The sequence below is a fragment of the Ctenocephalides felis genome, unplaced genomic scaffold, assembly GCF_003426905.1.
Source record: "Ctenocephalides felis isolate EL2017-DRISC unplaced genomic scaffold, ASM342690v1 CF-g0.4_SCAFFOLD_01886, whole genome shotgun sequence".
Taxonomy (NCBI): Eukaryota; Metazoa; Arthropoda; class Insecta; order Siphonaptera; family Pulicidae; genus Ctenocephalides; species Ctenocephalides felis.
The window spans coordinates 156,256,675-156,271,134 of record NW_020538040.1 but is presented as its reverse complement, the minus strand read 5'-3'; the positions used below and the strand labels follow the sequence as shown (position 1 = coordinate 156,271,134).

The following is a 14,460-nucleotide window of genomic DNA, read 5'->3' as shown; positions in this document are numbered from 1 at the left end:
CTCGTAGCCGCTGTTTTCCTATTAGGGCCTAGATATTTATATTCGCAAGCACTTATAGCATTATTTTCGAATGATTCACGAAACTTTTTCCAACGTGTGCAGATTGATGAGGCGATACGGCTGAGTTGTGAACTTATTTCATTCCGCTAGATTCTGCGATAGCGGTTTATTTACTGATCATACGCGATAAGCCGACAAATTATGATGCTTTTTGATAAACAGAACATAAATTAATGCTACATTCTGGGTTTTAGCACCGAAACAATTTGATGGGAAATTAAATTGATTCCTGTTTTATATCGTGCGAATTGGACGTGTTTGTGTAATAGAATGAGTATACGATTTTTAATATTTTTATATAGAAATGCCAATGTATCAAAACTAACTCTATATTAATTAAAATTTACTTAACTAAATGTGAAAATAAGTATCGAAATTTTACGGTAATAAATATATTTTTCCTGGCGACATATTTTGGAGAAGCTTTGCTTTCGCATCGATTTTCTGACCCGGATATAATAAACACTTCATATAAACTATATACAGATATAAGTTTCCGTTAGCTATAAACTTACATTCATATATACATATATATATATATATATATATATATATATATGTATGTATAATTTATTATTGATTATGGTATTGCATTTCTGAGTAGATCACCTATATTAGGTATATAAAAAAAGTAAATTTATCATATGAGCACCGTATTGTATTTATGTATTTGTATTAAATCATTGCTCATAGAGTAATGAATGCAAACACATTATTTATTGTATGATGAAATGTACGATATGTGCATTATATAATATTTATCTTAAATCTTGCAAAATAAATTAGATAATATATTATTTGGTTCTTTTGCTGCGGAACTATTGCAATAATTACCGGCTTGTTGCAATTGCTTATGATAGCAATAAGAGAATGAAGTTTCTGCAGAAATCAAATGTCGCGTATGAAGCACCACCAGTACCTATGCGGTAACACAAGTATATAGGTAGATGCAAAAGTAAATGGATCACGTATTAGAAATCAAGTACAATGAACATACTGATATCGAAATAGTTTAATATAATCTGTGAAATTATTTGCAATGCAGATAAAGAAGATTAGTAGTTAGAAGAATATCGATATGAATACTCAAAATGATTCACCAGTGTGGACACCCCCGCCTGACGTATCGGGTTACGGAGAAGGGGTAAGAGGAAGCTGAATTATGTCACATGAAGGATTATTATCGAACGAGCGGTGATATAGATTCTTAATAATGCTGATTTGTGAGTCAAGGACTATGACTACTGAAACGTGACAACGTCATTGTTTCATGTATCGCAGTCATATGCTCCCGATATCGCAAAACGCCTACAACGCTATCTTTATTATCCATGTGAATTTCTTTAATAGATATGTAAATCAATGATGAACAGTAAGTTCAACATATATATATTTACGCATCACGAACTAAACAGTACATTTGAGTAACAAGCGCTCGTTATGAAAATTTTATGCGAGCTTTTATAAAATCTTTTAATGTATCTATACTTGAAATGATGATGTTTGATTGATGTTTGAGAAGTTATCGTGCTAGTTATGATATCATTCTGAGGATAAAATAATATTCTGATAGTAAACTTACGAAAGTTATTAGTTTGCAAGCGTCAGTCCTTGTTATGATAAGAATAATATAATTTAATACATCTTATATTTTAGTTTTGTGTCGTTTACTTTTTATATACGTTAATAATTATTTTCCTATTTAAAACTTGCTTTGACACACATTAGGTGAGAACTGTTCCGAGTTCGGTTCGCTTACCGCATCAAGTACCGCCCCAGCTGCAGAATCAGAACTTCGTGCCACGAGTGCCGCAACAGCAAGGTGCACCACGTCCATTGCAAACACGTCCACCTGGTCCTCCTGGACCGCCAGGCGCGGGACCACAGCCACATCCCTATCAGAACAGTAGCCCGTTGCCGTTTCAACCGCGGGGACCGGGTCCGCAGCAGCAACAGTTCAATCCTAATCAACAACCAAATCAACAGCAGTATCACCCACAATTGCCACAACAACAATTTCAGCAACAGCGACCACCGCCGCCGCGTGCCGTGGGCTACGTCGCCACACGGCCGCTTTTCCGTCAACCTCAGCCCGGTCAGCCGGGCAGTCCAATTCCGGGAGCGCAGCAACAGCAACCTTTGCGTCGTCCTCCTCCGGCGCATTTTAACGCCGGCGGATCATCGCATCAACAACCGCAGAGCCCCACACGTGGCGGTTTCTATCAATTCAGTCCGACTCAGGGCTCTCAGCCTTCTTCGCCAGTGCAACAGTTTTCTCGAAGTATGGAGCGCTCACCAATGTCTGAATCCCCGGTAGCAAACGCACCCGCTTCGGCCGTGAGGACTGACGATGAAGAAGTCATGCCAAATCAAAAGCCCATCGCTGAATCACCATTACCGGGGCAAGAGTATAAATTACCAGAATCGACCAATAAAACTCCAGAAGTACCTACTAAAACTCCAGAGCCACTCGAGTCGACAAAAACACCAGAACCACCAACAAAAACACCCGAACCAGGCAGTAAACCACCGACAAAGCCAGCTACTTTATCCAATGAAACAGTAAGACCAGATTCTGCAGCTGGTCATGCAACCAACGGAATGCCAAACGCTAAATCTTCTACTTCTAGACCTGCTTCATCTAAACCTCAATCTGGAAAAAAAGTTGTTACACCAACAGGTAATCGAATAGTATACTGCTCAATATAATATATAATATAAATTATAACATTCTTTTAATTTTAGATGTTGATGATGATAGCGGTGTTGACGAATCTACGCAACGAAAGGTGAGGAATTTTCATTTTCAAGTTATTGTTTTTTTTTTTACTAAAAAAATTATAAATTAAAATATTGAAAAGGGTCTATAAAATCATTCAGAGAGTATCTAACGATAAGTTGAAATATGTAAATGATTTTCCTTGAACTATTCTTTACTACAGGTCAATAGGCACAATAGACGATAAAAGTAGTCTTATAAAATTATTCGAAGCGTGACTGATATGTCGTTAAAATACAATGCTGAAACTTTAAGCAATTTACTGAAATTATTAACTGAATAACATTTTTCGTTTTTATCCTGAAACTTTTTCATTATATATTGTATTCAAAATGCAAATGCGATAATTATAATGGCATGCATTGTGAAAGGCAGGTTGCACTATTTTTTTTACTTTCAAAGGTAATGGAAATAGCTTCCGCAAATATTATTACAATAAATGCATTAAAAATTTAAATTTACTAACAATAAGTATCACGGCGATATGTTATAGCGGCGTTTTTAGTTAAAGGATTTAGTGATTAAAGAATATATTTTTACATGTTATATGATAAGTTAGAATTGCATTACCACGACTTATAGGCTTTGGTAAATCCAATATACTTTTTTGCCTACTAGATCCAATTAGTGGCACATTATCATATGACATGTTTGAATGAATTCAGCTCTTTGTAAAAGGTGTAACTCTCGTGAAGGCGCATTTTCGATTTTGGCAATGAATCATAAATAAACATAAGCATCGATTTACATAAACTTTAAAATGATAAGTTGATAATGATTTTACACATAGAGTATGTCGGGACACAAAGATCCAATTTGACTTTAAACAATTATATTGTGAAAACTGAACCAATTATATCACAACAAATAACACATATCAAACAAAAATCTATCTGATTATGAGTTCTGTAAAACTTTCAGGTAATTCATATTTGTAAAAATGTGTTTTTCAAAAATTTGTCACATGGTCCTTCTTAACGGGACGGCCAGGATACAAACAATCCAACGTCTTATTTTTATTTTTAAAAGAATTTTACGATATAATAGCTAAAATATTTAACCACTGCAAAATAAAATTTTCATGGGCGCATTTTTACAAAGATTACACGGTATATAACATTTATCTGGTATTTTATCAGAAGTATTCATCAGCAGAGTTGAAATAACGATTCATTTAACTTATCTCTTATAACATTGCTTTTTTTAACCTGATTTAGTTTTTTATTTAGTATTTTATATTGTTTACATTTTTGCTAGTGTAAAGATTCAGTTGGTTTTGTTTTCCCCACCAATGTGTAAGCTTTTATAGAGGTTATATAAAAACAACTGTTAAAACTAACTTAAAAATAACAATATATCCTATAAAACAATTAAATAATGTATACATAAAAATTATATTGAGGTCTTGTATACTAAACAACAGTGCTCACAACCAAAAAAAGCTAACAATGAAAGAAAATACTTTTTTATGGATTTTCAAACATTGGGGATAGCGACCTCGTAAGAATCAAGGTGATAGCTGGTTATACATCTTCTTCCCTCTACTTTCAAATATTATTGCTAAAAAAAAATTAACTCTACTCAGTTTTAAGATATCGGAGATGGACTCTACCCGATAATAGTTTTTATGGCTTTTGTCGTTGTCCTGTTTAAAAAAAAATATTTTGCATCATTTTCATAATATTATAAATTCTTAGCATTCCAAATAACGTCGTATTCTGCTTAATAACATTTTGTTGACAGGACATTACTTCTAATTTCAGGACGTGAACGGCGCTATGGGCTCGCCGGTGAAAAGTCCGACCAGCGCGAGTGGAAACTCACGACCCCAGAGCGCCACTCCATTCTCTAAGCCGGCTAGCAGCCGTAGTTCGGCGAAGCCACGCGCTTCGCTCAAAACGCCCGACACCCCACCGCCCACCGCTGAGAAGAAAAGTGAGTCACAAAACAATACGTATTCTTTTATACGGCGTATGTCAGTTAACGTTTAGGAAATCGAAGAAAAACAAGTTGAGCGGTAGATAAATGGCTAACATTTATTGATATTTAGGTTTCATAAGTATTTTCTATTTTTTTTCAATATATTTGATGATTACAATTACAAATATAATATATTTGAACGTCTTAGCCATTTTAAATTAATAATTCTTGACGAATTATATTACTTAATAAGTAATTAAATACTTAATAAGTAATTAAGTACTTAATAAATCAATCGGATTTATAATATTATTATATATAGGGTGGCTAGAGGTTTATTGTAACAGTTTTTTTTTAAATTAATATATCTTGAAATCCACTGATTATATTTCTACGAAATAAAGATGGATAGTTGCTGTAACTATTCCTCTACAGAATTAAGTGAAAATATATCCACAAATGTTGTTTATTATTTCACAATAATTCAATTTCTAGAAAAAGTACGGTGTACCTCGTGTTTAAGGCTACCAGAGCAAGTAATAACGACAAAAAAAACGACGATAATACTTCTGATAATTTTTCTCTACTTAAGGGGCATAACTAGGGTGAAATTTTGAAAAAATCGATTTTTGTTTTTTTTTTCATATTTCGGTAGATTACACCTTGAAAAATAACGTATTAAAATTTCAAATCGATATCTCAAATAGTTTTTGAGTTACAGCCATTTAAAAAGTATACATATAGTATATAGTACAACGATCATTTTATCTTTAAACGCGTTTTTCTCGAAACAGCATTTCCCGAATTTGGTGCAGTGAGTACTCAAAAACGAATGATCCGATAACTATCATTTTTTTACATGTTCTGTATATAGTTCTCCATAAAATAAACTATAGATTTTTTGATCGGATCAAAAATCGAAATTTGGCAGTCGAAAAACGACCAAAATTTTGGGCAAAATTCGACTTTTTTTAAAAAAACACCGCTATTTTGTCAATTTTTAATTTATTTTTTTTATCGTAGTTCATTTTACAGACAATATTATCTAGTTTAACGAGATTTTTTTTTTTTTGATTTCATCCACGTAGAAGGCCGGAATCACTGCAGCAGTTAAGGGCCTTTTTTTGTCGCGCCGTTGGAGATCGACGATAACTTAAAAAATATTTAATTTTTTTCTTCACAAATTTTACTATGTATTCTTAAGGCAGGTATAAATATATTTCTAAATGAAATTTTGAAATGATTGATAAAGTAGTTTTTTTAATATAAATTCTCAAAAATCACCTATTTTTAGGCGGTTACACTAGTTGTGCCCCTTAAACTGACTCGATTTTAAGTAATTCTTTTCATGCATCAACCCAAACTATAATTAATACAAACCAAATATATAATGATAAAGTGCAATATAAATTTTTATCATAGATTAACGTAAACCACAATCATAATACAAGTTAACGATATAATGTCTTCTGTGACACAATTTGCATGTGCCAACATCTTACAAACTATATATTCGATTCAATCTTTTTCACTTGAATCTGTATATAATTTTCGTATGGAACAACTAGCCCCAAGGTTTTGTAGCAGATGTGATTTTTTTTAAATTAATCAAGATAACTATTTATACAATTTAGAAATCACAAGATTGAGTAATTTCAAACAAATTATGACACATAAAATTTAAAATCGGTCGATAATATTAACACAAACCGATATTTTATTATAGTAGAACTTTGTATTAATGTCAAAACTGATAGTAGCTATGACAATGTTATGCAGGACGATTGACATGTCCAATCGAGACAAAAATATATTTTAATTAAATTATAATTAAAATCAACATTATATTTAAATTTATATATATTAAAAATGCCTGTTACTAGTTACACCTGTTACAGATAGCCCTTAGTTTCCCTACTATTTGATTCACGTATTATTTTAAGTTCATTGTAACAAATCATGTTAACTTTATACTATTCAGATAAGTTTAAATTTATTGAAATCGTTTAAATTCAATATAATGACTTAAATTTGACTTTTTATTTAAAAAACTTGCTTCACCATTTACAAAACAATAAGCAAATAATAATAATAATTAAATAGAATATTAAATTATAATATATCAATTTAAAATCTTTATATTGCTTGATTCTAAAATATATGGTCTGACCTTATGTTTTTTAAGCATTAATATATTATATTGCTTTTATTGAATTACTATTATGGTCTAAATTAATCGATAAACATTTATCATGATATTAAAAGGTACATTGATTATATTTTATTTTAACATAAGAAAGCGCGGGGAATATTTATGAAGTGACTATTCATATGAGTAAACATGTCAGTAATATATTATATTTAGTGGCATACAGAAATAAAGTAACTTTTGTATATTTTTGCTGCAATGTGTGAGTAACGCGCGTGTAAAATCACATTTAGTCAACCACTACGACATTTGTCTCTTTTAGAGCAATTACGTAATTCATACTTTTACCTAAACAAAATGTTATGTTTTGCATGTCTAATGATACACTTAATTCTAAACAAAACTACTTTAACTAAAATTTGATATTATCATTCCGACACGTTAAAGTTTTAGTTTCTTTAAAATAACTTAGTTCAAGTTTACAATTTCTGCTACACGTGCTTAATTATAAAAACATGCAAGAAGGAAATTTTCCTAAACTTTTCAGAAAAGTCTGTATCGGTATTACTATTATTTTTTCAATTATATTATTCGTCCTTCCGCATTTGTCGACACGTAATTCGCTCCATAGACACGTAATTCGCGGTCATCGTCTACTTTGAGCGATGTAGCCATTAACACGCTAAAATAAACAATAGTGTTACATGCAGAAAAAATAAATAAAATATCTGAGCATCGTTTATTTAAGTATCTATGAATTGCAACCAAAGGAAAAGCTACTAGCCCACACTCTTGAACTGGGTTTCTCTGCAACCTTTAGACCACGACATTGCGTGTTTCGGTAATACCATTGCGGGTACATCCCTCTCTCAGGAGGGGGATGGGTTGAATGTGGTTCACGAAATGATGAGCCCTGACATCATGGGCTATGAACAGATTTCAATTGTCTATCGAACAAGCTTTCATTTTGACTGGTTATCAAGCAGAAGTAATTTCTTTAATTTGCTTGATAGTTAGGCTTCTCAGAAATTAGACTTTTTATTAGACCGTAGTTTATTTTTTTTAAAGAGCACTACTCTTGTGTGTGATGATATACAGATGATGATGTTTTACAGCATATTTTATCTCTACAAACAATGTTTCCATGAAATTTATATTTCGCATTGGTTTGCATACCAATATCCAATACATCTAATACATCTATATTTATATTTACAAAAATAATAATAATAATAATAATAATAAGGTAGCTATTATTACGTAAAATCTCTTCAAAATTAAAAATAAAACATTGGACATATTTGTCCTTTGGCTGTCCCATTTTACTCGTCTAAGGGGTAAAAACGACCTGGTGACAAATTTTTGAAAAACAACAAAAAAACATTTTTGTATAATAATGAATTAGCTGTTACTGAATATAGTCAGGTAGTTGTTTGTTTGATATGTGGCATTTGTTGATCTGTAATTGGTTTGGTTTTCACAATATGATTGCTCAAAGTCAAATTGGACTTCTGTACCCCGCTCTACCCTATACATTATATATTATTATTCTTTTGATTGATGGGTTTTCCATGGCGTTAAGCGCACTGCCTTATGTCTACAGGGTCTTGAGTCTGTACTGGACAACTTGATATCATGTAGTAGCGATATCAAATTTTACTTGAAAATAAAGAGCGAAAATATGTTTTCAACTGAAAAAGCCCATGTGAAAATGGCAATAGCAATGTGAAATGGCAATAGCAAATCACGCTATTTTTCCCTGGTTCGAGTTGAAGTTTAACTCAGCTCACGGACTTGTTCTAAGGCAGAGTAGGCATTATTATTATTAATCTTTTACTGTTGCCCTTTTGTAGGATTGCCCTTACAAAGAAATGGTTCGTTATAAACACTTGTTATACTGGAATCAAAATTCTTGAATGTGCAGCTGAGTTTATTTAGCTCTCAACATGTAATGATCTGTTTTTAATGATTATTTTGAAAATAGCTATTGAATATGAATTCTAGTGTACGCTAGATACAAAAACTATAAGCACAGATCACTCATAAAAAAGACAATCAACCCACACAGTGGCGAATCTAATCTACTAGAAATATAAAATATTTTATATACTTACTTCTTCATTTCAAATTATAGTATTTTTACGTCTACTACGCACAACTTTCTTTTAATTTTAGTCAGCGACAAAATCAATATTTTCCAGGTGTACTTGAAAAAGACATTTATTGATTCTAATCTACTAGAACTAGAGAGGTCAGTTCATGACGCAACAGCTTGAAGAATAATGGAACTTTGTATGTAGTCATCCGTCGCCAAAACAAATATTCTATTATCGACATTTGTAACGGACAATTAGTATAAAGTAACTAACCAAACCATCCGCCCAGCATCTCTCTCCCACCATGACATATTTTTGCGTAATATAATTGAGCTCGAGGTCGGTCATCTCGTCTAGTACACAAACCGACATTGTTCATTAAACAATTGTTTCTAATCATTATTCTGTCATCACTATATCCTGAATATCTTAATCCCTTCAATTCTTCGTAAGATTATTTTATTCTTTCAATACATCTCGACGGCAGTATACCATAAGAACTAAACATGATATGTCTCTGATAAACCTCTAAAAATAAGTTATACTTCTATTTATTGTGGATTATTGTGCAAAAAAATTAAAATACTGTGAACTATGTCCAATTGTGCAGAAGTGCCGATGAACAAAGTGCAGGTTGGATCAGCGCCTTCTCCCAATCTGAAGACCGTGCGATCAAAGATCGGATCTTTGGACAATGCGAGCTACAAGCCGGGCGGAGGGAACGTAAAAATCGAAAATCGCAAAATCGAATTCAAAGCCACACCTAGAATTGCGGCGAAGAATGAAACTTATGTCCCAGGTGGCGGAGATAAAAAGGTAATGAATGACAGTGGAAGCATGAAATGAAACTCAATTTGTACTCTTGCAAGTCAGTGTAATTAGAATTCCTTTCATTGGAATTGATGTTAATTGACAAGTTTGAGACTTAATGATAACCTAGAGACTAAAATTAAACTTGAAGCTAACAACCATTTTACAAAATTGTTTGTGATATTATATTTTCCATATTTTTTCTGTTAATGATAGATTTGAATTAAAAAATAAACAAAAGAAAGCGTTGAGTATTTAATGATAATTCCTCTGAAAAGATAAGAATGAATGTTATATAATTTGTAACACGAGCAGCGTGAAAATATAAAAACAAACTGCTTTCCCACTGTCTAATCTTTAGCAAATAGAACCAAGAAGACACAACAAAAACATTATCTCACGTTCATTGACAATATATTATGTGTTTTTTTATCGTAATTTGCTACGAATAAATATCTCGCAATCAATTTTCTTTATCAAATAACACAAAACTTGACCCTATTATATCGGTAATGTGGAAAAATATAATTAATTCCTATGCACAATTAAATTGAATTTGTTGATGCTTATAAAATAATAAGAATTTGCTTAAATTACACTGGTCCTCAAAATAAATAAATGGTAATAAATGGTCTGTATTTGCTGTGCGACAATATATTTTTAGTTATATATATAAAGTTAAAGTCAAAATTGAAGGTTATAATAAAAAATGATATGATCTCCGATCTAGTCATTCTTCTGCATGTTATTTAAAATTTTATGAGTTCTGTCGTTTCCTGGCCCACTTTTCTTATTGTTAGAATAACCGGGGAAACGCATTTCTGCATTGCTGTTTTCAAGTTTGTTGAGTTTCTTTTCGTCGAATCCAGCAGCAATATGCAAATACATATATTCATTTCTATTACTCCCGAGTAATCTGCAAACATGTTTGCAGTTTTTTGAAAATATTTCAGATTTCTGCTGGATTTTACAAAAATAAACTCAGTAAAGATGGAAACTCAGTAAAGATGAAAATTGGCAATACAATTTTGACTCTAGATTTGTGTTCAGCATTGGAAAACATATGTCGCACACTCAATCCAGACAACTTTTTTTTATTTTGTCGTCCTTTCTTATTATTATTATTATTTGTAAATCTGAAACTTACATTTTCGAGATATTTTGAATGATTTGAATTTTGGCAAAAATCTTGAAAATAGCATTTTTTATTTGGTTTGTAAAAATTATGAGTGATGCAGTTTCTTTTTTTATAGATTTTTACTACAGCCTTGTCTAAAATTTAAATTTTATGTACAGTAAAGTAATAATTCATTTTGATAATAGATTACGCAGACAAAGCTCCAATGGAGCGCCCGCTCCAAAATCGGTTCCCTGGAAAATGCAAGCCACAAACCTGGAGGCGGGGACAAAAAAATAGGAACACAAAAGTTGGATTTCAAAGAAAAAGCAAAACCAAAAATTGCATCTAAAGATAATATTAAGCACGCACCTGGTGGTGGAGAAGTTAAGGTATGTTTAAATTAATATTTATGTCACTTTTTTTCTAGTTTTTTGCTTTTTAATATTTTTTTACAATTTAATAAATTTGAAATTTTTATGAATTTGATTTAATTTAGCATCTTAACCGAGGTTTTAATATATATATTATATGTAAATATTATCATGAGTCATAAATCAAATTTAAGTCGTAAATCAACATTTTGATGACAGTCTTTGTTAATAACTATTCTTGCCAATATTACTTGATTTCAGTCAGACGTCATTTGAATATTAAGTTTACTGTTTTCAAATATTACTAAAACATATCTTTCGCTAATATTTTTGTCAAAATGTGTGTAAATAATTACATGTTGGTAATACATAATTTGTTTCGTGTTTTAGTATGTTTCGTAAGTATATACCGGGTCTTAATAAATAAAATTTACTCATACTTCGTAACTTAAGCACGAGAGTTATTGGAATACAATAGGGTAGGGCGGGGCACAAAGGTCCAATTTGACTTTAAGTAAATGCCGTCTAAATCAAATGAGACAAATCATAGAAATGTGAATTTTTACTGTTTTTCTAAAATTTGTTTTTCGTCCTCTTTTACCCTATAGGGGGGTATTGTGACGCAGCTTGGAAGCTAACAGATCCATTGTTTTATTTTTAATTTTAAAAAGATTTGACGAAATAATATCTAAAGACGAAATAATATCTTTATCATTCAACCGATGCAATACTTTCATACATACACTTTGTACAGAGGTTCTGTACATACTGCAAATAACCTTGATCTAGTATTTTGACAGAGATATTCACCTTTAGAGTTGAAAAAACTATTTATTTGAATTATTTTTTGTGAGCTTGTTTTTTAACTTAATTTATTTTTATATTCACTATTTTTATTGTTTATACCTTTGACAGGGTGAAGGTTCAGTTAGTCCTTTTTACCCTACACACGTGTAAGCTTTTATAGAGGTTCCATATATAAAACTGTTGAATCTAACTTAAATATTACAACATATCATATAAACCAATTAAACAACGTATTCTTAAAAATTATATTCAGGTCTTGTAAACTAAACAACAGTGCTCATAACCAAAAAAACTAACAATGAAAGCAAATACTTTTGTTATAAATTTTTGAACAATATCGTTTATCTCCTGATAGCGATGTCTTAAGAATTAAAAGGTGATGAGTGCTTGAACATCTTTTGCCTTCAACTTTTAAATATTGTTGTCAAAAATTTCCTAGTGTTACTTGTTTCTGAGATATCGGTGATGGACCTTTTTGCCAGCGAACCTTCAAGCCCCGCTTTACCTATTATTTTTTTAACCAAATTAAACGAAAAAAATTACCTTTGATTATAAAATATCAAGTTAAATATTTTCATTATAGCGCCCTTGTTTACGATGCTAAAACAGTTAATGAATGTCATATTCTCTTCAATTTTTAATGATCGATTTCTCATATTTTAGACTCATAATAGGTGTTGTGACTCATTTTCAATTTTTAGTTGACCGATAACTATAATAATTTGTGCTGAAAGAAATTAATTTTTAGTGAATGTAGCTAGAATAGATATGAGTCATCTCTAACTCGGCATGATAATTAATTTAAAGGTAGCTACTAGAACTAAAATTAAGAGCATGATAATGTTTTGACAAATGTTTGCAGCGCATGCAACGTGGAAGGAAAACAGCATTTACGTTGCCTCAATCTTTACTTAATCTTTAATATATTGCAATTACATTTAATTATTTAATATCATGTTCATTTGTCATAATATAACTCATGAGAGCTGTATCATTTACATTCGACATTGTACACCAGATACGATTTAGTCAAGGATATCTGATCTTTGGAATGTCCTAGATATATTTATCTACCGTCGAACATTTATGCTAGTCTATCAATAAATATACAAATTACAAAGTATACTGGTATGTAAACCAATAACTTCAAGCTTTATGATGATAGAACATTTATAAATGCTGATAAAATTATGACAATACTGAATAAATAATCGCAATCGGTGTATATTACATATATACATTAGGGTGGTCCTTAATATGGACATTTTCGAATTTTCTTGCTCCCAAGAGCTCAAATGGTTCTAAATTGATAAAAAATAATTATCTGAATGTTTTAGCTCCTAATATTAACTTTTAGATAGTGCGCAATTCAATCAAACTTCGTAAGGAAATATCATGGAAAAAATTTTGAAAATTAAAAAAAAAAATTTAGGTTTAACTTAGCGACAAATGAATTAAAAGTGAAATATCGTGTAATTTTTTATTGAAAATTCGACGCTCTGCAAAATTTTTGAAATTTTTTTCATGCTATTTCTATACAAAACTTTGATTGAATTGCGCACTATCTAAAAGACAATATTAAGAGCTAAAACTTTCAGGGAATTGTTTTTTATTAATTGGAACCATTTGAGCCCTTGAGAGCAAGGAAATTCGAAAATGCCCATATTAAGGACCTGCCCATATTAAAAACTACCCTAATATACATATATAGCAAAATATAAAACTGAAAGAAGATTTGATTTCAAATCTATATACATCGATTTAATTAATTTTATTATTTGGTAAATTCATTATATTTTATCGAGATAACATTTGGTTACCAATTTTTATTTCAGATAGTGTTAAAAAATACAAATTATAGGAACGAAACTTTTCAAGGTAGTTACTACAAGATTGGATATCTTTGATTATAAACTTTAAAAGTCTACGATAATTTTAATATGTAATACTTCATACAATCGACGATTAATTTGATCATGCCTAATTTCGGAATGCTTCTATGTCAAAACTCATTTGTGACATTCTTTTCATTAATTTATAACACCATTGACGTGTTATATTCATTCGCCAATTTGTTAGACAGCCATCGAATACTAATCGATATTTATTTCGCTATGGAGTCAAAAATTAATTTATGTTTCGTTAAAAGTGTGTGAGAAAATTTTATAGAATATATTTATTTTTATGCTTGATTGATTTATGTTATGTTTGCATTAGCAGCATGGTTCGGAGGATAATCATCATGTAAGTTTTTTGCATTTAAATTAACTTAGTTCAATATCTTCAAAAATTTACTAATGATTTGAAAATGCATGTATGTTTTTGGACATTGCATTTGAAGTAGATTT

The 14,460-nt window shown here is 30.9% G+C and overlaps 1 protein-coding gene across 1 annotated transcript; it reads left to right on the top strand.

Annotated features, from left to right (window-relative positions):
• The first annotated feature begins 1,138 nt into the window (after window positions 1-1,138).
• On the top strand, window positions 1,139-11,505 carry LOC113376100 (proline-rich protein 2-like). Its single transcript, XM_026616027.1, has 7 exons — window positions 1,139-1,204; window positions 1,789-2,740; window positions 2,806-2,849; window positions 4,603-4,774; window positions 9,615-9,820; window positions 11,138-11,323; window positions 11,500-11,505. Exons 1-7 carry the CDS (start codon window positions 1,139-1,141, stop codon window positions 11,503-11,505), a joined length of 1,632 nt encoding a protein of 543 aa, XP_026471812.1.
• Window positions 11,506-14,460: the final 2,955 nt, after the last annotated feature.